Consider the following 23,917-nt stretch of genomic DNA (forward strand, 5'->3'; position numbering starts at 1 on the left):
TTTGATTTCTTTCTATTCTATATAATAATAATTTTTGTTTTTATTGATTCTTGGGCCATGAAAAAGAGACATTCATATGAATCCAACATTGTAGCAAACTATAATTATTAGGAATTTTATTATAATAATAATTTTAGAGAGGAGGTGTGTCATAGTATCCTCTGTTGTAATTGGCTTAAATTAAAGAGGCTCGTCACTAAATCTATGAATATTCATTAAAGTCACGGCAACACATGATTGATTCATTGAAGAAGAAAGAGCGAGAGGCGATTAACCGAGAATAGAAAAATAATATCATCGTCATTGTATCAGGAAATTAAATACTTTCTGTTGAAATTTGTACAAAGGTTTATTTATTTCAACACTATAATCAATACACATTTGGAGGATACGACCAAATTTACGGTAAGTTAATTTTACAACGTTTAATATCGATGACAGATGTCATGGGATACAACGTGTCTCGCACACTAGAGAGAGGCTTGCTGCAGTTTGTTTGTTTTATAGTAGCGGAGTACAATACACACATTCCATGTCGGCGGAGCCGTAACTCCGCTAACAACTGCAACTGACCACAACGGGCTTAGAGGAAATTGATTTAAATATGCATGTATGGTTTCTGTATCGAAGCCATGAATGGTCTGTTGGCTGTCTAGATCTATGACAACTTAATTGTTGTGTGTCAATTTATGATTCTTGCCTAGGCTAACTATAAAAGGCTATTAATATAAGTAAGTATTATACTTTATTTTGAAACTGGACAATTGAAATTCATATTGATTCACACAACATGATATTTTATGTCTAATTAGTTATGTTTACACGTTTTAGACATATATTATTAGGCCTACTACAGTAGGCCTAATAATATATGTCTAAAAGACAGAATTTAAAAATAACAAATTACTATACTCAATTGAATATTTTGTAAAAATGTAAATGTTTTTATGTGAAACTGCTGTGGTATAGGAAAAAAATTGATAAATTAATTTTTTTTGTCCAAAAATAGGAATTTCCAAGCTTAGGCAGAATTGGTTCTCATGAAAAATTAACATCACTTTTTGTAAAACTGATAATTCAGGTGTGGTTCCCATTAAATAATTCCAAGTTTAATTTACTATTAGGGAGAGTGGCAGAGAATGTTCAGAAAATTCGTGACAAGAGCTGTTACTGGGTGTCACCACCAAAGACAACAAGTTGCTGGAAAACTCACAAGATGCCATCCTGTTGTTTACTTATCATCAACACCTAAAAACTATCAAGTCTTTGATGTTGATACGTTTGACAATCCAAAGATACTCATCACAGGTCAGTGTGTGTCATTTAAGAAGTAATTTGTAAATATTTTATGAATAGAAGATATAAGATGATAAAATAAGATGTTGATTTTCCTTTTCATTGTAAACACAGTAAAAAAAACACTAAAAATACAGAAGAACAGAATAATATAAGATTGTATAGAAAATGTATTCTATTTTGTAAGACTAAACCTCCCCATGTTTGTTCAGTTAAATACATACTGTTGCGGTGCCGGGTCATCTCTCATACATTTTTTTATTTGATATTGTTTTACTCAGAGAGCCAGACTCAATAAGCTATTGATTGTACTAATCTATGCATGCAAATGATATTTGAATAATGTTTCCACTTATGAATGAATATCTAAGCAGGTATACTAATGTGGTGTTTTTGTAAGATGATGTTAAACAAAGTACAAGGCCAAATATTGTAGTGATATTGAATTAGCATAGTAATATTTGAATGAATAATAATATTTATAATGCAAATGTACTGAACCTCCAATCAGACACAAAGTACAGACGTCTGCTGCGATGCATGCTGGTATACACTTCCCTTTTCACTTGTTTCACATGGCTTTGAGACTTTTTTTTTTCGCTTTAAAAATTCAAAATCTTTACTGCAAATGAATATATTACAAATAAATTGTAGACAACTTTTTTCATGATGTGGCGATTTAAAAAAAATATATAATTTGTTAAAACATATGTTGAAGTGAGGATATTCTTATATAAATTTAATCTAGTTTATCCTGTACATGTGTTAAACCTCCAGTGTGTGTCTGTGATCTCCTAATCCCTTTATAAGCCACTTGCCACGTTCCCTGTGATGTGACATTAGTTTGTGACTCAATTCTAAATTAATATCCACAAATGTTTTTACTTGAAGGTTAGATTACAAGGTTTAATTATATTAATTGGTGTAGAATTTTTTTTAGGATGTGTTTTTATGAAAGCATTCATACTGTAATACATCAGCTATGATTGAGAATCCCCTACCCTCCATGTAAGAATCCCCTACCCTCCATGTAAGAATCCCCTACCCTCCATGTAAGAATCCCCTACCCTCCATGTAAGAATCCCCTACCCTCCATGTAAGAATCCCCTACCCTCCATGTAAGAATCCCCTACCCTCCATGTAAGAATCCCCTACCCTCCATGTAAGAATCCCCTACCCTCCATGTAAGAATCCCCTACCCTAAGACTGGTAGCAACAAACTTGTCATGTAAAGCTAGGCAGCTTTAGTTGATAACATGTTTATTATTATACTTTTAGTACAACATCAACAGCAATTTCATGTATGTAAAGCTCTGTCTACACTATCAAACTTTATGTGACAAAAAAAATGTGATGTGCCCATATATGATGATTTCATCTCACTACCATATATTTGGGCATATCTCACTTTTTTTGTCAAACTAGTTTGATAGTGTAGACAGAGCTTAAGTACCATGTTTGACTGCCTAGTGATAAAATATCAACCAACCTCTTCTGTCATTGATAAACCATAATCCATTATGCACATGTCCAAATATGGAACTGTCCTTCCATTTTCAATGCCAATATCACTGTTCCTTTTAATTAATTTTTTAAATATTTTTTTCTGAAGGTTCATTAGGTCAGCTTGGACAAGGATTGGCTCGAGTTTTGCGGCAGAAATATGGAAAAGACAACGTTATTATGTCAGATATAATAAAAGCCCCAAAACATATCTTAGAAAGTGGTAAGCATTCAGAATGAAAACACAATAATATTATGTCAGTGACAGATATTAATTATTATAAAAAGCTTTAAACTTAATCTAAAAAAGTGGCAACAACACTACAAAATAAATTAATTTGGACCAAAAACCAGCAATTGAAATGTATATTTTTTTGATATAAAAATTCAACTGGAACATCAACAACTAATCATAAAGCATAAACAATATGACAATATCATGACGCACATTCGCCTATGATTTTATAGTGCTTTTCATAATACTGTATCATGTTCATTATCATAAATACAAATAACACTTAACAGTTTAATATAGGCAAATAAAAAGACAGTAAAGTAGGCTATAGATTATTCAAATATTTTAATGTTATAATGTATTCAATTCTAGTTTTATACCTTTAATATTAATGCTTAATGCCTGCATTACATTATGAATTGTTATAGTTCAACACACAGCATGTATTTACACACAGCTAATATTCAGAGACAGCTTGTGTTCACACAAAAATCCTTGACTTTATGTGTCACATTACTCTTACCATGACACATTGTAGCACACTTTACCAGTGGAATATAATTACAAATTTTATATCATTTTCATTTGAAAATTACATGTTTTTTATTTCTATTTGTTTTATGTTGAACATTAATAATTTACATATTTTACATCATATTTTTTTATAATCATAATGAGTGACATATTTCAATTGATGAACATTAATAATTAACTTTTTTAATTAGCTTTTTATTATATTCACTGATACTATAGTGAAGATACAAATTATAAAACCTTATACATACCTGTAGATCTCAGCCTAGATATCATATTGTACTATAGTACAGTATATACCATGGAGATATAATTCTATACAAATTGTGTACAATATGGTGCACATCAGGGAAATTATTATAGCATCTTTTACATTTTTAATTGTGGCTGTTTCTTAACATGGATATTATTTAGGTGCAGAGCCAGGGGAGGTATCATAAATAGATAATAAGATAAACAATTTATATTGAACATAGATCAGCTTTTGTTATTACTAAGCCACTTTTCTTTTATGTTTCTGTACTGTATTATTATATTTGTTTGATTTTTATCGATTTTGCTCTCTTTTTATTTTCAGGTCCATACCTCTATGCTGATATATTAGACTTTAAAAACCTACAAGAGATTGTTGTTAACAACAACATTGACTGGCTCGTTCATTTTAGCGCCCTCTTAAGTGCAGTTGGTGAACAGGTAATTATATTACAGAGTAGTTGATGCATATGATGCAGTACATCTTAACATTGATTAATTTCATTATGAATATTATAAACCAGTAGTATATAAACCAGTAGTATATAAACCAGTAGTATATAAAATGTACAGTAGATGAATTGCTTTACAATTCATTCATTTATTATTACTATGTTTCAGGATGTTCCATTGGCAATTAAGGTAAATATTCAAGGTCTACACAACATAATGGAACTGTCCAAAATGTACCAGTTACGGCTTTTTTGTCCAAGTACCATCGGCGCATTTGGACCAGACTCGCCTCGTAATCCTACTCCAGATCTCACCATCCAGAGACCAAGGACAATATATGGCGTTTCAAAAGTGCATGCAGAATTAATGGGAGAGGTAAGCTCAAGAAATGTTTGTACCGAAATGGTTTAATTTGGTTGTACAATATTCAGTTTTTAACTATTGATGCTGTTGTGAGCGAGTGGTACGGTTAAGACAGTTCAGCATTTTCCCAAAATGTATAATAAAAATAACATTTTGAGGTACTTTCAATTCAAATGTAAAATGTTATTTTCTTAGTATAAAACTATACTTTATGTTTCTTAGTATTACAATCATCGGTTTGGACTTGACTTTAGGTGTTTACGATTACCAGGTGTTATATCAGGTGACACAAAGCCAGGTGGTGGTACAACAGGTGAGAACAGATCAATAATAATCAATTAGTCTATGCCTGATCAGTATTGATTATAAATATAAAATTATTACTGTCATGAAATACTGTACTACAAGTGTGTGTTGATTATCATGAACAGTGTCAGTATTTTGGAAGAAATTCAATTTAAATTCTTGATTGCGACAAAGTAAACATTGTTGAATTTACAATATTGAATAACAATAAATTATTAAAAATACAAGTTCACATTACAACATGACATTAAATATATTATATAAATTATACAACAAATGTTGAAATTGAAAAGGTTTGGATTTTATTAACAAGCCATACAATTCAATTTTACTATTTTTCATTTGTAGAAAAACATACTTTGTGTCTATAGTATATTTGAATAACTTAATACTTTGAATAATTTGAAAACAGATGTTTTACATATTGTGGAACTTGATTAAAAGTACTTAATAGATTATGAGAATTTAAATGATAATACTGTATTTAAATAGTGTGGAACTTGATTAAAAGTATTTAATAGATTATGAGAATTTAAATGATAATACTGTATTTACATATTTTGGAACTTGATTAAAAGTATTTAATAGATTATGAGAATTTAAATGCTCCAAATTGTTTGTTAGATTACGCCGTATCAATATTTGATGAGTCCTTGAAGTCTGGTAAGTTCAATTGTTATCTTCGACCTGATTGCAAGTTGCCGATGATTTACATCGACGACTGTCTCCGAGGAATCACTGAGATGTTAGAGGCGCAGCAAAGTGAACTTAAGTTAAGGACGTACAACTTAGCAGCATTTAGCTTTACGCCTGAAGAACTTGTTGCCGAGTTACGCAAACACATTCCACAGTTGATAATGGAGTATGACGTCGATCCTGTCAGGCAGGCTATAGGTACGTTCACATGTAGATATTATGCTCTGTCTACACTATCAAACTGGTTTGACAAAAATTATGATTTGTCCAAACATGGTAGTGATTGATATGTTAAAATATGGTAGTGCTATGACATCATCATGTCTATATATGGGCACATCACATTTCGTTGTCTCATAAAGTTTGATAGTGTAGACAAGGCTTTAGGATTGTGAGGGCATTTATGTTCAAGTTAAGAAGTGAAAGATTCCAAAGGTTACGTGCCTTAACATTTTGAAGAGGCTTAGAGGAATAGAGAATCAGTTGGAGAATACGGTAAAAAGTGTATATTCTGTACTGTTTTTTTATTTTTCATTCAAATCTAGTTTTTTATAAATGGAATTATAAATCTTTTGATTGTGAAAGAGTTTCTAGTATTCAAAGAGTGTGGTTTAAATAAAATTACTTTATTTTTGTATCATTTTAGCTGACTCGTGGCCACAAGTTTTTGACGATTCAGGAGCCAGAAAGGATTGGGGTTGGCGCCACCAATACGACCTCAATGGTATGGTTAACATTATGCTAGAAATTGTAAGTCAGCGATTAGGCATTCCCACAATGCATCACTCATCAGCAACAGTCCAAGGTTAGAGAAGAATCTGTTTCATATGGCATTCCCACAATGCATCACTCATCAGCAACAGTCCGAGGTTAGAGAAGAATCTGTTTCAATATGGCATTCCCACAATGTATAATAATAAAGAGAGAATGAATGAAAGAAATTCAATACATCTCTTCTCTTCAAAGTACCCCCTCTCTCTCTCTTTCTCCCTAGCGATGCAGTGGGGTCAAAGTAATATTATGATAATGAGATGCAAACCGAGCGAGAAACACTGAGCAGAGAATGGAACATTTTGTAATGATTGATTTACAATGATTATTTTCTACGTTTTAAGCAGCAGAACTATCATGAAAGGTCGGTGGGTCAAAAACCTATTATATTTGTGAAATTGATCTGCCTGCCCCCCCCCCCCCCCCTACTTCCCATGTCTATGCTCCTGCTTTAAGTTAATTTAACTATGGTTTGCGTATTAATATGAGGGTAACTCCAAATAAGGATTAAATGGAAAGATACAGCACTCAAATGAAAACTAGAACTACCATATCTTGCCAATTTATTTATTTTTGTGCCAACTATTTTATATAAAGATCTGAATATGTTCAGCGTAATTATTGTTAAGGATATTTTTGGAAAGATGAATGCAGCTGCGCTCTACCATTGTGCCATGTTTTTTATGTTCGCTATTTTCAAGATCAAAAAGTATATTTTGCTCTCTTCCGATATAGAATATAGTTATAGATTTTTGCCGATTAATTAGACGTGTATTTAATTAATTGTTTCAGGAGGTATTCCATGCAAATACAAGATAGAACTGTTGTCTATTTATATGCATTTTCGTTATACACTAACAATTGTTTCCTTTAAATTATTTAATTTTACACTTTGATATCTATATTTATGGTAAGGTATTTATAAGCATTGTATATAATTTAACTTTGAAGACAATTTGGGTAAAAAATACATGGTAACAGAATTTTACAATTTCTATTAAAATACAGTACGTCAAAAACAAAGCATTATACAATGGTACAATACTAACTGGAAGAAAGTTAAAAGTAAATAAACTTATTAAAAATGCTTTGTAAGTTGGAATGTAAAGTTGGAATACTTGTAAAAGCTGAATTAGACTTTAATTTTGATGTGTGGATGACAATTACATTTATCGCAGTAGTGTAGCTAAGTTAATATAATGTATACAGCAGCCTTGTTGAGTCAGAAGTAAGGCCCAGTAGAATTTTATGCAAAGCTTTTCAATAAAATAATTTATAGTGTAAAATATTAGTCTGTTTTTCTGTAATGGATAAGAAGCAATGGATGTAGTAAGATGGAGTAATTGAGAGATGGACAACAAAGTGATGAAATGAATTGATGGATAAAAAAGATACAAGGGATAAATCATTGCATTGAGACATCGATTACCATTATCTTTTTTTAAATTTAAAGATGTGTTGTCTCTCGATATGAAAAATGAACTTAATCAAATCTCACTCTGAATAGAAGATTTTGAAGTTTTAATAAAGTTATTCAATAAATAAAAATAATGATTTTATATCTAAAAAGAAAAAATAAATGGTTACATTTAAAAAACCCCTATTGTCTAGGAGACTAACCATTAAAAAAAATAACTTTGGCAACAGTTGTCTTTGACAGCTCTTGTCTCTCCTCAGTGCTCCCTTTTTATGTATTACTGAAATAAATAAATAAACTTTTTTTAAAAATCAAAATGACATCAAAAAAAAAAATTCAGGGGGACAATATATCTAATAATTTATATTTTCATATCAAAAAAAAAAAAATTCAGGGGGACAATATATCTAATAATTGATATTTTCATTATCATTTATGGTTTATAAATGTGGTCGGTCTACTGCACAGCTTCAATATAAAACTCGTTCTCAGTTGGAGGAAAAATGGCAAAATCAGCATTATATATGGTCATGTTATCAAAGCAATATAGTTGTGTTTACTTCTGTATTGATAACACACGTGTTACATAACTACTGAAAAACAAAAATACTAAACACGCGACCTCACTTTCTGATCCGGTCAATGATTGGATGCAATATTGGTGGGAGGCGGGGCTTAAATCACAGCGCACAGAGAGAGAGACACATGGGTCTCATTACTTGTTCTGTGTTCGCCATAAATCTTAAATAATGTTGCGTTTGGTTTACTTAACATTGCTGTATTTTTCGCTAAATATCAAACAAATTGATTGCGCTAAGGAACGTACGTACTTTTTGGCGGCCGATGAAATCATATGGGACTACGTTCCGACTGGAAAGAATGTTGTAACAAATACGTCACTCCCACCAAGGTTAGTCTAAACTTTCTTAGCAAAGAAATAAGATAAGTACCATTACATAGCACGCGCCATGTGGTACATCACAGGGCTTACTTCTTTTAGGCCGTGGTGTCTGTACTGTATAAAACCATGGAGTAATTTACTCCATGATAAACTATGATAAATAATAACATTTTCCCACAGTTGGGAAATATTATAATACAAGTATTGAATATGAAGTCATGGAGGAAGGCTAATAATTCTAAAGCTCTGTCTATACACTATCAGATTTAGATGACAAAAAATTTGTGATATGCCAATATATGGACATGATGCTGTCATATAATCACTACTATATTTGGGCACATCACACTTTTTTGGTCAAATTAGTTTTATAGTGTAGACAGAGCTTTACGCAGTTGCATATTCATACCTGGAAACTAATAACAAAACAAAAACTTAATTTTTTAGCGAAAATGGAATTGGAACAATATTTAGGAAAGTGGTGTACAGAGCATATAGTGATGATACATTTACAGCGGCTCTAGAGCATCCTGATTGGCTGGGATATCTTGGACCAATCATCTATGCAGAAGTGGGAGAAACGATCATCATTCACTTTAAAAACAACGCTACAAAAGCAGTCAGTCTTCACCCCCATGGGGTCTTTTATAACAAAGACTCTGAAGGTAAGCTCAATTGTTTCAAAATAAAACTACTCCACAAAGAAGATTGGTTGGAGGAGTGGGCGTGGTGGGGGTAAAGAGGCCCACTCTACTCCCTTTTGACAGATTGTTTCAATAATATACTCCACAAATAAGGGGGTCGGTGATCCAGGGACCCATACTCTTTGCCCATTTGTGACAGCTTTTTTTTTGTTTACAAATATTATTCCAAAAAGAAGGCAGGGCCAGGGATGTAATTAAGTTAATAAGTCTAAGAATTTCAGCTGGTGTTGTTTGAAAGAGGACGTAGGTTATTGAGATTACTACAACATCATCAACATCAAATAAGGTTACACAGTCTTTGCAGTCTTTGTTTGGTAAAATTTGATTCAAAATAATCATTATCTGAGATACTTAAGCATAAGTTATTTCTCATTAGGAGCACTTTACGTGGATGGTACAAAAGGTAAAGACAAGTTAGATGATGATATTCCACCAAATGGAGAATACAAATACACATGGATTGCTAACGAGAGAGCTGGTCCAGCTAATGATGATACTAACTGCATACCGTGGATGTACCATTCACATATCAAAAGTCCACACGGAACAAATAGCGGCCTTGTTGGGTCAATGATCATTTGCAGAAAAGGTTGGTATCAATTTTTTTCTTTTTCTTGTTGCACTCAACTTTAAATTGAATAATCAAATAAGGCATAGTTTTATGTTTGTTTTGGTTTTTTTTATTTTTTAACTTTGTATGTGCAATAAGTTAGTCCTGCACTAAATAAATATTTTCAACATGAAGATGACTAATATGGTAACAGCTACCAATATTTAGATTGATCAATAATAAGTTTGTTTGACTCGGCCTGAGTATGAAGAAGCTGCTCCAGTCCTCCAATGTATTTTTTTAGTTTTCAAGATTGCATGATGTATAATTTTTTCTCTCAATGTTTCTTAAGTCTAAGCAGACCAGGAAACAAGGTTAAGTACAAGAGTATTTTAGCATTATTGTATTTCTATGAACTTGCTGCACTTCATAGATAACAAGTACTTCAGTTATTTTTAGGTCAAACAATAACTTTTTAACAATAAAAAAAAAGTACCTGAATAATCTGTTATGCAAAACAGTAACACAACCAGGAAGGAGTGAACAAATAAAGTAATACTTTTCAAAACATGTACTACTTCCTTTTGTTTCTTCATCTAAGTTTGGCACCTTTCCATTTTATAATAGTAGGCCTATTCTATTTCTAGAGAAAGTGATTTTCAACTATTTTTTGTAAAATAATTATGATATTCATATTTACAACATGCATGTTGTTTATTTCAGTATTCAATGATATCAAATAACATAATACAGTAACCCAACACATAAGATTATATTCTTGTCTGATGGAGTATATCATCTGTATTAATATTGTGTTTTATGTCCTTTATTATTCAACATAAAAAAGACTGGAGAGATTCAATGGGTTTACCTGGATTGAACAGTAGACAACAAATATAGGACATGGTTGGGTTTACCTGGATTGAACAGTAGACAACAAATATAGGACATGGTTGGGTTTACCTGGATTGAACAGTAGACAACAAATATAGGACATGGTTGGGTTTACCTGGATTGAACAGTAGACAACAAATATAGGACATGGTTGGGTTTACCTGGATTGAACAGTAGACAACAAATATAGGACATGGTTGGGTTTACCTGGATTGAACAGTAGACAACAAATATAGGACATGGTTGGGTTTACCTGGATTGAACAGTAGACAACAAATATAGGACATGGTTAGGTTTACCTGGATTGAACAGTAGACAACAAATATAGGACATGGTTGGGTTTACCTGGATTGAACAGTAGACAACAAATATAGGACATGGTTAGGTTTACCTGGATTGAACAGTAGACAACAAATATAGGACATGGTTGGGTTTACCTGGATTGAACAGTAGACAACAAATATAGGACATGGTTGGGTTTACCTGGATTGAACAGTAGACAACAAATATAGGACATGGTTAGGTTTACCTGGATTGAACAGTACACAACAAATATAGGACATGGTTAGGTTTACCTGGATTGAACAGTAGACAACAAATATAGGACATGGTTGGGTTTACCTGGATTGAACAGTAGACAACAAATATAGGACATGGTTAGGTTTACCTGGATTGAACAGTAGACAACAAATATAGGACATGGTTGGGTTTACCTGGATTGAACAGTAGACAACAAATATAGGACATGGTTGGGTTTACCTGGATTGAACAGTAGACAACAAATATAGGACATGGTTGGGTTTACCTGGATTGAACAGTAGACAACAAATATAGGACATGGTTAGGTTTACCTGGATTGAACAGTAGACAACAAATATAGGACATGGTTGGGTTTACCTGGATTGAACAGTAGACAACAAATATAGGACATGGTTGGGTTTACCTGGATTGAACAGTAGACAACAAATATAGGACATGGTTGGGTTTACCTGGATTGAACAGTAGACAACAAATATAGGACATGGTTGGGTTTACCTGGATTGAACAGTAGACAACAAATATAGGACATGGTTGGGTTTACCTGGATTGAACAGTAGACAACAAATATAGGACATGGTTGGGTTTACCTGGATTGAACAGTAGACAACAAATATAGGACATGGTTGGGTTTACCTGGATTGAACAGTAGACAACAAATATAGGACATGGTTAGGTTTACCTGGATTGAACAGTAGACAACAAATATAGGACATGGTTGGGTTTACCTGGATTGAACAGTAGACAACAAATATAGGACATGGTTAGGTTTACCTGGATTGAACAGTAGACAACAAATATAGGACATGGTTGGGTTTACCTGGATTGAACAGTAGACAACAAATATAGGACATGGTTGGGTTTACCTGGATTGAACAGTAGACAACAAATATAGGACATGGTTAGGTTTACCTGGATTGAACAGTACACAACAAATATAGGACATGGTTAGGTTTACCTGGATTGAACAGTAGACAACAAATATAGGACATGGTTGGGTTTACCTGGATTGAACAGTAGACAACAAATATAGGACATGGTTAGGTTTACCTGGATTGAACAGTAGACAACAAATATAGGACATGGTTGGGTTTACCTGGATTGAACAGTAGACAACAAATATAGGACATGGTTGGGTTTACCTGGATTGAACAGTAGACAACAAATATAGGACATGGTTGGGTTTACCTGGATTGAACAGTAGACAACAAATATAGGACATGGTTAGGTTTACCTGGATTGAACAGTAGACAACAAATATAGGACATGGTTGGGTTTACCTGGATTGAACAGTAGACAACAAATATAGGACATGGTTGGGTTTACCTGGATTGAACAGTAGACAACAAATATAGGACATGGTTGGGTTTACCTGGATTGAACAGTAGACAACAAATATAGGACATGGTTGGGTTTACCTGGATTGAACAGTAGACAACAAATATAGGACATGGTTAGGTTTACCTGGATTGAACAGTAGACAACAAATATAGGACATGGTTGGGTTTACCTGGATTGAACAGTAGACAACAAATATAGGACATGGTTGGGTTTACCTGGATTGAACAGTAGACAACAAATATAGGACATGGTTAGGTTTACCTGGATTGAACAGTAGACAACTAATATAGGACATGGTTAGGTTTACCTGGATTGAACAGTAGACAACAAATATAGGACATGGTTGGGTTTACCTGGATTGAACAGTAGACAACAAATATAGGACATGGTTGGGTTTACCTGGATTGAACAGTAGACAACAAATATAGGACATGGTTGGGTTTACCTGGATTGAACAGTAGACAACAAATATAGGACATGGTTGGGTTTACCTGGATTGAACAGTAGACAACAAATATAGGACATGGTTGGGTTTACCTGGATTGAACAGTAGACAACAAATATAGGACATGGTTGGGTTTACCTGGATTGAACAGTAGACAACAAATATAGGACATGGTTGGGTTTACCTGGATTGAACAGTAGACAACAAATATAGGACATGGTTGGGTTTACCTGGATTGAACAGTAGACAACAAATATAGGACATGGTTGGGTTTACCTGGATTGAACAGTAGACAACAAATATAGGACATGGTTGGGTTTACCTGGATTGAACAGTAGACAACAAATATAGGACATGGTTGGGTTTACCTGGATTGAACAGTAGACAACAAATATAGGACATGGTTGGGTTTACCTGGATTGAACAGTAGACAACAAATATAGGACATGGTTGGGTTTACCTGGATTGAACAGTAGACAACAAATATAGGACATGGTTAGGTTTACCTGGATTGAACAGTAGACAACAAATATAGGACATGGTTGGGTTTACCTGGATTGAACAGTAGACAACAAATATAGGACATGGTTGGGTTTACCTGGATTGAACAGTAGACAACAAATATAGGACATGGTTAGGTTTACCTGGATTGAACAGTACACAACAAATATAGGACATGGTTGGGTTTACCTGGATTGAACAGTAGACAACAAATATAGGACATGGTTAGGTTTACCTGGATTGAACAGTACACAACAAATATAGGACATGGTTGGGTTTACCTGGATTGAACAGTACACAACAAATATAGGACATGGTTGGGTTTACCTGGATTGAACAGTAGACAACAAATATAGGACATGGTTAGGTTTACCTGGATTGAACAGTAGACAACAAATATAGGACATGGTTGGGTTTACCTGGATTGAACAGTAGACAACAAATATAGGACATGGTTAGGTTTACCTGGATTGAAAAGTAGACAACAAATATAGGACATGGTTGGGTTTACCTGGATTGAACAGTAGACAACAAATATAGGACATGGTTGGGTTTACCTGGATTGAACAGTAGACAACAAATATAGGACATGGTTGGGTTTACCTGGATTGAACAGTAGACAACAAATATAGGACATGGTTAGGTTTACCTGGATTGAACAGTAGACAACAAATATAGGACATGGTTGGGTTTACCTGGATTGAACAGTAGACAACAAATATAGGACATGGTTGGGTTTACCTGGATTGAACAGTAGACAACAAATATAGGACATGGTTAGGTTTACCTGGATTGAACAGTAGACAACAAATATAGGACATGGTTGGGTTTACCTGGATTGAACAGTACACAACAAATATAGGACATGGTTAGGTTTACCTGGATTGAACAGTAGACAACAAATATAGGACATGGTTGGGTTTACCTGGATTGAACAGTAGACAACAAATATAGGACATGGTTGGGTTTACCTGGATTGAACAGTAGACAACAAATATAGGACATGGTTGGGTTTACCTGGATTGAACAGTAGACAACAAATATAGGACATGGTTAGGTTTACCTGGATTGAACAGTAGACAACAAATATAGGACATGGTTGGGTTTACCTGGATTGAACAGTAGACAACAAATATAGGACATGGTTGGGTTTACCTGGATTGAACAGTAGACAACAAATATAGGACATGGTTAGGTTTACCTGGATTGAACAGTAGACAACAAATATAGGACATGGTTGGGTTTGTGAAAGTGGAGAAGTAGGGTATTGATATATTTTTGGTTTGGGATTTCTACACCCTGCAGAGTGTGATTAGAATGCTTCATCATGATACCACTTGATTTGCACAAATTAATGAAATGTATTGCATCAGGGCCGTTGGTAAGGTTTCAACCTGACCACTTTTTCACAAAGCATTTGACAATTCCCTGTTGCTTCAACAGAGTATTGCTCCCCTTTCTTGCGATCAGCTCATCACTTTATTTCTTGTGGCTACACTAGCTCTGTGCATTGAGGAGAGTTTCTAATTTAATTCAATAACAGGTTCAGTCAATTCTAGCTATGTTCACTTCCTTTCCTTTGTAGAATACTCCAATGGGAACAAATAATTTTGCTTTCGGTGTACTGTCTACAGTATCAAAGTATGCGATGTGTCCATAATGGATGATGATGATGATGTCATATCAATATATTTGGGCATATTACTACCATATTTGGGTACATCACACTTTTAATTGTTGTCAAATTAGTTTCACAGTGTATACAGCTTTTAATACAATTTTGTATTAAAATACAAAATTGTTTTTCCTTATTGAGAATTAAAATACTTTACTCTTATCAAATGAATGCCTATATAACTTGGACATGGGCCAATTATGTTTTTTTTGTATTTCGCAATATCCTATACCTTAAAAAAAAACCGAATGAATCATGTGAGTTTAGAGTTAGGTAAAACAAGATAAGCTTTTCATGTTTGATTTTTAATAGGAATGAGAAAAATTGTGGGTTAATGTCGCTGTTATCGCCCCTATATCCATCTCACAGTTTGTCAACAACAACATTAATGTAGGCTTAACTTACAGAACTTGATTAAATGTGTAAATTCTTCACTAATAATAATCGTTTTTTGCACAGGTATCTTAAATAAAAATGGACAAAGGTCAGATGTAGATAAAGAGTTTGTTTTGATGTTTACGGTAACTGATGAGAACTTAAGCTACTACTTGGATGAAAACATCCAAGAATTTGCTACTAGCCTCGTTAATAAAGGTAAACAAAGTAATTTATAGTCTGTGAATATATAAATAATTTACATTGCTTAAACATGTGTGGTTCCTCTTAGTATAGTGCTTGGTGGTTGAGATACTTGACTACTCAGATCCCATCAGATGTACAGATTTGTTTTCATGACAAAAAAACATCTCCACCCCCAAAGTTTTGTTTAAGAATTTTAAAACCACCATTAATACTGAATGAATTCTATTAAAATGGGCAACAAGCGTATATTATTTAAATGGTGTAACTATTTAATTTGAAAAAAAGGCCTGTAAAAAGTAAACAAAGACTGCAATATTTTCAGTAGTAAATTTAGAGGTTTTACAAAACATGAGAGTCATTGCTACACATCCTAACTGCCTAATTAGTATTTGATGAGTTTTTATATAGTTTTGCTGGCAGTGTGAATGGGGTATATACTATAACAGTTATACATGTATCTACATTTCATTTTTTTTTATTTCTTAATTTTATTGGTATTTTAGAAGATGAAGCTTTCCAGGGGTCTCTTCTGAAAGATGGAATCAATGGGTATTTGTATGGCAACTTGCCTGGATTGGAGATAAATCAAGGTGATAAGGTTGAATGGCATGTGTTAGGCATGGGCACTGAAGCTGATATACACACTGCTTACTTCCATGGCAATATTCTTGTACGTTTTGCAACACATTTTGGTATAATTTCACCTTAGTGATGTTGTTAAATTTGTTTATTTATAATAGAGGTTCTTAGTTTCCACCAGTACGGTTGGTAAGGTTTCAACCTGACTACTTTTTGACAGAGGTCAACCCACACAAGAGATGAGATTGTTTTCTCTTTTTTCGATCCTTTACCACTTTAATTCTCGTGGCTATAGAGTTGCTTTTTTTCTTTCAGGATGTCCGAAATCACCGAACTGACTCAATCAGTGTAGAACCAGCAGCGTTCTTCACAGGTAGAATGGTTGCAGATAACGTAGGGTCTTGGCTCATAACCGATGCGGTCACATCACACTATGAAGGTGTGTATGTGATGTTTCTTTTTAATTTTAAGAAGTCTGAAAATGTTCTTCCAATAAGCTGTTGGTTAAAAAACTTGGTACCCAATTAAAAACAAGTAGGGTATCGTTTTCTAGTGTTCTAATCTCTGTAGACACTTCTCATTTCTATTCTATAAATATTTTCACTAGATGGGTCTCAAGCTATTTATACTGTGACCGGACAGGAGCCTACACCAATGACAGGAACTGTAAGAGAGTATTTTATTGCAGCAGTTGAAATAGAGTGGGATTATTTGCCTATTGGTGAAGATCCACTCACATCGGAAAACAATCTGTGAGTATTTTATAAATAAATTTAGTATTGTCTTCGTGGTTTATACATTGATTTTTTAACTTCATAAAATGTTTGTTTAATTCAATGTGTTTTTGTTTTACTAAAGAAACATGTTTCTTGCTATAGCATAAAAGATCATATGCTCAGAACAATGAGTAGTTTATATAAACTATTTAATGTGTAATTGTTCTCAAATGGTTTTCATTTTTCATTGTCTTTGTCATTGTCAAACTGTATTATGCCAAAGGTCCTTAATTCAACTGGATGGACTACCCTCGTAAAATATTAGTTGAACAAATAAAATATTTATCTATGTGATTTCCTTAGTTCCATTATTGGAAGTTTCATTATAAACATAGAGTTGTGTATTTTGTAGGGAGCCATTTTTCAACAAAGCAGCCAACAGAATAGGATCAGTTTACAAGAAAGCTGTTTATCGAGAGTACACAGATGCGACATTCACACAACAAAAAGTGCGAACACCGGAGGAAGAACACCATGGTTACTTGGGACCTGTCATCAAAGCTGAAGTTGGCGACGTGATTAATGTAACATTCCGTAACCTAGCTACCAGGAATTACAGTATACATGCTCAGGGTGTGATGTATGATAAGATGAATGAGGGAATGTTTTATAATGATGGAACTTCAGGTTTGTGGATTATTCATTTTAGGCTGCTTTGTGAATATGATAGATGGATATTATAGGCCTATGTTTATTAATTTGTAAGTGAAAAAGGTATTGTATTGTTTAGAACCTAGGCCTGTCGTATTAATATTTCATGACTTAAGCTCTGTCTAACTATCAAACTAGTTTGACAAAAAAACTGTGATGTGCCCAATAGTGATTTACCCAAATATGGTAGTGATATGACATCATCATGTCCATATATTGGCACATCACATTTTTTTTATCATATACAGTTTGATAGTGTAGACAGAGCTTTAAATTAAAGGACATTGAACAAATCTTTCAGAGGAAGACAGAGTTGATGCTAATGTGCAGCCAGGCGAAACTTACAGTTACTATTTGTCAGTTCCTGATAACTATGGACCAATGGTGGGTGATGAAGATTGCCTTACATGGATGTACTATTCAGGTGTAGATCTTCAAAGAGATTTGTACTCTGGTCTTGTTGGCCCTTTGATTACATGCAGACCAGGAACATTATCATCCACAACACAGGTAAACATACATGTATGGATTTGTACTCTGATCTTGTTGGTTCTTATATGAACAATGATGTCTAATATAAATATAATAATTAGTTAACATTGCACCGTTTACACTTTACATTTATTTATGTTTTGTGACATCCAATATGTCAGTTCAATGTATGTAAATTTAATCAGATTTATTTTATTGGAATTTTTGTAGAAATTCCTGTTTTTCTTCACAACTGATGAGAACTTAAGTTGGTATATTGATGACAACATTGCAGCAAATACAACTGATCCAACGTTGATGAAAGATGATGAAGACTTTATGGCATCCAATAGAATGAGTGGTACGTTATGAGTGGCCTGTTGTCCATGCGCCCAATACCCTGAAAACTGGACAGACGTCTATCAACTGAAAAACGGAAATGTGTGATTATTTAGAAGAGCACAATTTATAAATACACGAATGATTTTGTTTACATTGATTTGATTTTATATAAATTCGAATTACATTATTCATTCATTCATTCATTTCGTACTTAATATTCATAGGATGAAAAAAACAGTACATAATCAACAAAAGTTACTAATCAAATTAGGCAAGAGTTTAAATAAATTATATTTTTTCATTAGTGAAAGTAAACTTGAACGGACATTGATACAAAAACTTAAATTTTCTAGTGATGATACCATGTTTTTCCCTTTGCAGCTATCAATGGATTTTCTTTCTCAAATCTTCCTAGCATTCATGTCTGTCAAGGTGATGATGTAAGTTGGCATTTGATGTCACTAGGGAAAGAGACGGACCAAACAACGGTCTATTTCCATGGTAACACCTTCATATTCAATGGCGCCCGCACAGACTCGGTCGCCCTATTTCCTGGAATTTATCAGACTGTGGTAATGACACCAAGCTTATCAGGTTTGCTAACAGTTTTTTTTACCAGAAAGGGCTTTTAAGGCATTTTTTTTTCTGTTTTTGCCAAATGTCTATAATCAATCCATTTTTTTTACTGAATAATAAGGTCAATGGATTATTGAGAGCCAATCAGCTGTGCAAAGAGACAGTGGAATGATTGCAAGATTCTTAGTTGGGAACTGTAACAGTCTACCAACTCAAAGCTACAAGGAGCATTGTGATCGTACATACTACATTGCCGCTGTAGAGATGCATTGGGATTTTGCTAAGGAAAAATATGATTATATTCGCAATATTTCCCTTCAAGATCCGGACAGGCAAGTTTTTTAACCAAGATTTTTATTATTTATGGGTTTTTTTTCGCAAAAGCTGTGATGTAGATGGAGGCCATATACCACAGGCTATGAGATTGATTGTCAAAGTTGATACTGTTACCCTATGCTAAGCTCTGTCTACACTATCAAACTAGTTTGGAAAAAAAGTGTGATGTGCCCAAATATGGCAGTGGTATAACATCATCATGTTCATATATTGGCACATTTTACATTTTGTTGTCACATAAAGTTTGATAGTGTAACAGAGCTTAAAAATACCATATATGACCGAATATCAAGTTACTCAAGTATAATACCACCCCTTTGATAATTTATTCCGAATACAATCCCACCCCTTATTATTTGTTTATGCTTGATTATATAGTACCGTTGTTAACAATGTACATCTGGTTTGTTATGACAGTTCTGGTCACGTCTTTGTCACTCAAACCGAGACATTAATTGGAAGTGTTTACAAAAAGGCCCTCTATCGTCAGTATGAAGATGAAGAGTTCAAAGTTCAAAGTGAACATGAAACATATCTCGGAACATTAGGACCACTCATCAGGATGCAAGTTGATGAAAAGATCTGCATTGTGTTTAAAAACATGGCCTCAAGAAATTACTCAATTGACGGGCAAGGTGTCGTTGTAAGCAATAAAATGAAATCTGTAGCACCCGGTGAAACTTACACGTACGTTTGGAATGCACCTACTAGCGTCGCTCCAACAAATACTGACCCAAATTGCGTGGCGTATTCATACTATTCAACTACGGACCGTGTTCGAGATATCTATTCAGGCTTGATAGGTCCTCTAGCGGTGTGTAAAAAAAATGTTCTTGATAATTCAGGTGCGAGGAAGGATGTTGATCGTGAATTTGCGCTTCTCTTTATGGTTATGGATGAAAATCAGAGCTGGTATCTTGATGAAAATATTAACCTATTCACAGACACGCCGGCCATGGTGGATACGTCTGACCCAGAATTTGAGGAGAGCAACTTAATGCATGGTAAATATTGAGACAATTACAAAAAAAACCATTGTTGATAAATTTAGAAAGACTTTATTCACAATTCTTATAGTTGAATAGCATAGTTATTTTTTTATTCCCAATATGTATATTTCAATAGCCAACTTGTAGTGTTCATTCTTGAAATTTTTTCTTTTTAACTAAAATATTAATAATTAAATTCAGTACAGTATCTTCTTGTCTCACGTAAACAGCCTAATTGACCTAATTGACTGTAACATTATAGAATAGAAATATTATTTACACAAACTTAAAGGGCCTTTGTTTTATTTCAGGAATCAATAGCTTTATTTACACAAACTTAAAGGGCCTTTGTTTTATTTCAGGAATCAATGGCTTTATTTACACAAACTTAAAGGGCCTTTGTTTTATTTCAGGAATCAATGGCTTTATTTACACAAACTTAAAGGGCCTTTGTTTTATTTCAGGAATCAATGGCTTTATTTACACAAACTTAAAGGGCCTTTGTTTTATTTCAGGAATCAATGGCTTTATTTACACAAACTTAAAGGGCCTTTGTTTTATTTCAGGAATCAATGGCTTTATTTACACAAACTTAAAGGGACTTGAAATGATAAAAGGAGAAACAGTCGACTGGTACCTGATTTCCATGGGAACAGATGTTGATTTACATTCTGTGCATTTTCATGCTCAAACGGTAACCTACCAGACAGACACGACGCAGCGAGCCGATGTTTTTGAACTGTTTCCAGGTGTGTTTCAATGTTTACCCTTTCCACACACCTTTTACACACACATACCATACAAAACATCGGTGTTGACACTCTGTGTATGGAAACACTTGAGTTTTGCTAAATGACGTGGAACTGGTATTTGACCAAATGATGTTTTAATAATTGTCTGTTGTTCTTTGATGTAAAATTTTCTATTTTCTTTGATTAGATAATTGTTATGGATTTTGATATTTTCAAATAATTATAATAATATAATTTAAAATTTACAATAAAGTTTTTTTGTCAGTTTAATGTCGCATACTTTCTGTTTTTCTAATTTACATGAACATGAATATTCATGATATGGTTTACATTGCAGGTGTATACAAGACAATTGAGATGGAGCCAGACAATGTAGGAACGTGGCTTTTACACTGCCACGTCAATGATCACATCTTTGCTGGCATGGAGGCGCTCTTCACTGTTCAAGGTTAGCATAATTTATATCCTCAAAACATCATAATGTCATTTATTTTATTTACAATAATTCTACTTCATATTTTTACCCTGATTTTACCTTATTTCCACATTTAATTATAATTTTATTTCATCATTAATGTACAAAATTGTTTTTTTACCATGTTTTTTTTACAATTATTTCACTTCCCAATCACATTGTGACTTTTGTTGCCAATGTTGAAATAATACGTATTTGGATAATAATTATATCTTTGTTCTTTTATAGAAGCTGAAAAAGAACCAAGTCGGTCAAAGGTCAACATATGCTCCAGCTTTCTTACATTTCTTACTTTCATCATGGTATCAATTCTAGTATACTAAAACCTACCACCATGTAATATGTGACTAGCGTTCAATGATCAGCAGTAGGCCTACTTTAAATCCATTTTAGAGAAGTAGAAATATATTACCTTTGTTTTAGGAACTAGCTTTGTAGTTTTATTTTTGTTTGTTCAGCAAGATTTTAACAGAAATCATAATTTGTGTTATTTATTGTTATTTAATAATAATACAAGCTACATAGTAAATCTGTAGATTGACATGTGAACTAACTAAATATAATAACAAAATAATAACAAAAGATAACCAATATGTACCCAGATTTTGTAATAAAGAATTAAGGAAATGTAGAGTAATTATTTTCTGATCAATAACCTTGTTCACTAATAGATCTAGTTTGTTGATGCTTGCTACTATGACTCTATAAGATGTTGACATTTTTAAAAAATTGCAAAAAAAAGAGCGTATTTTGGCCATTTAAAAAAAAAATGGCCCAATTTCAACCTTTTTATTTTTCGACATAAATGGTTACTATACGTCTATAAGATGATTATAATGCAATATATGCGCATATATAGCAATATTACTGCATAATAACAGTATTTTAAAAAGTGCGTATTTTGGAAATTTTTGGAAAAAATCCTTGTACTATCTGTGTGACTTAGGCAATTAAGGAGAGCTGACTTATGATCTGCTTAACTCACTGCTTATATCAATATACTATATTTTTTGTGTTTCTGCCTAAGTCAGCTGTGTGACTTAGGCAATTAAGGAGAGCTGACTTATGATCTGCTTAACTCACTGCTTATATCAATATACTATATTTGTTGTGTTTCTGCCTAAGTCAGCTGTGTGACTTAGGCAATAAAGGGGAGCTCACTTATGAAAAATCCCTGTACTATAGTACAAGGATTTTTTCTAACAAGGCCAACAGCCATAAGTCGCGTGCTAAAACTCATAGTGATACCGGACAGACCGACAGGCCGACCAACAGACATAGTGAACGTCCACTCGACTAAAAATGGCATTTTTCGACCCTTTTATTTTTCGATAAAACTGGTGTCTATGGTACTATAAGATGATGATAAAGCAAAATATGATCATATAGAGCAATTTTATTGCATAATAATTGAATTTTAAAAACTTGATATTTTGGCTATTTTTGGAAAAAATCCCTGTACTATAGTAAGGGATTTTTCGAAAAATGGCCCAATTTCGACCTTTTTATTTTTCGACATAAATGGTTACTATACGTCTATAAGATGATTATAATGCAATATATGCGCATATATAGATTATTGCATAATAACAGTATTTTAAAAAGTGCGTATTTTGGCCATTTTTTGAAAAAATCCCTGTACTATAGTAAGGGATTTTTCGAAAAATGGCCCAATTTCGACCTTTTTATTTTTAGACATAAATGGTTACTATACGTCTATAAGATGATTATAATGCAATATATGCGCATATATAGCAATATTATTGCATAATAACAGTATTTTAAAAAGTGCGTATTTTGGCCATTTTTGTAAAAAATCCCTGTACTATCTGTGTGACTTAGGCAATTAAGGAGAGCTGACTTATGATCTGCTTAACTCACTGCTTATATCAATATACTATATTTTTTGTGTTTCTGCCTAAGTCAGCTGTGTGACTTAGGCAATTAAGGGGAGCTCACTTATGATCTGCTTAACTCACTGCTTATATCAATATACTATATTTTTGTGTTTCTG

At 33.3% G+C, this 23,917-nt stretch overlaps 2 protein-coding genes across 3 annotated transcripts; both read left to right on the forward strand.

Annotated features, from left to right (window-relative positions):
• Positions 1–266: 266 nt before the first annotated feature.
• On the forward strand, positions 267–7,695 carry LOC140062199 (L-threonine 3-dehydrogenase, mitochondrial-like). Of its 2 annotated transcripts, XM_072108290.1 has the most exons (9): positions 267–405; positions 1,125–1,308; positions 2,909–3,022; positions 4,146–4,261; positions 4,442–4,648; positions 4,859–4,949; positions 5,567–5,836; positions 6,285–6,443; positions 6,508–7,695. In XM_072108290.1, the coding sequence occupies exons 2-9, from the start codon at positions 1,140–1,142 to the stop codon at positions 6,510–6,512; spliced, it is 1,131 nt and encodes a 376-aa protein (XP_071964391.1). In that variant the 5' UTR covers positions 267–405; positions 1,125–1,139; the 3' UTR covers positions 6,513–7,695. The 2 variants fall into 2 exon arrangements, with proteins under 2 accessions (XP_071964391.1, XP_071964390.1); XM_072108289.1 differs by having other exon boundaries at positions 6,285–7,695.
• Positions 7,696–8,517: 822 nt separating this feature from the next.
• Positions 8,518–22,547, forward strand: LOC140062592 (hephaestin-like protein). The gene is made up of 16 exons (XM_072108875.1): positions 8,518–8,736; positions 9,175–9,392; positions 9,808–10,020; positions 15,834–15,968; positions 16,460–16,626; positions 16,851–16,974; positions 17,143–17,287; positions 17,664–17,938; positions 18,264–18,472; positions 18,665–18,794; positions 19,157–19,369; positions 19,473–19,683; positions 20,105–20,691; positions 21,243–21,425; positions 21,766–21,876; positions 22,132–22,547. Exons 1-16 carry the CDS (start codon positions 8,576–8,578, stop codon positions 22,224–22,226), a joined length of 3,177 nt encoding a protein of 1,058 aa, XP_071964976.1. The 5' UTR covers positions 8,518–8,575; the 3' UTR covers positions 22,227–22,547.
• Positions 22,548–23,917: the final 1,370 nt, after the last annotated feature.

This window comes from Antedon mediterranea, chromosome 11, assembly GCF_964355755.1.
Source record: "Antedon mediterranea chromosome 11, ecAntMedi1.1, whole genome shotgun sequence".
In the NCBI taxonomy this organism is placed as follows: Eukaryota; Metazoa; Echinodermata; class Crinoidea; order Comatulida; family Antedonidae; genus Antedon; species Antedon mediterranea.

Bases quoted from the DNA above. Each gene is read 5' to 3' on its own strand.
- LOC140062199 (XM_072108289.1), top strand. From the start codon at position 1,140: ATGTTCAGAAAATTCGTGACAAGAGCTGTTACTGGGTGTCACCACCAA. The intron at 4,649-4,858 runs GTAAGCTCAAGA...TATGTTTCTTAG, and splicing joins ATGCAGAATTAATGGGAGAG to TATTACAATCATCGGTTTGG. The intron at 4,950-5,566 runs GTGAGAACAGAT...ATTGTTTGTTAG, and splicing joins GCCAGGTGGTGGTACAACAG to ATTACGCCGTATCAATATTT.
- LOC140062592 (XM_072108875.1), top strand. From the start codon at position 8,576: ATGTTGCGTTTGGTTTACTTAACATTGCTGTATTTTTCGCTAAATATC. The intron at 17,288-17,663 runs GTGAGTATTTTA...TGTATTTTGTAG, and splicing joins CTCACATCGGAAAACAATCT to GGAGCCATTTTTCAACAAAG. The intron at 21,877-22,131 runs GTTAGCATAATT...GTTCTTTTATAG, and splicing joins GGCGCTCTTCACTGTTCAAG to AAGCTGAAAAAGAACCAAGT.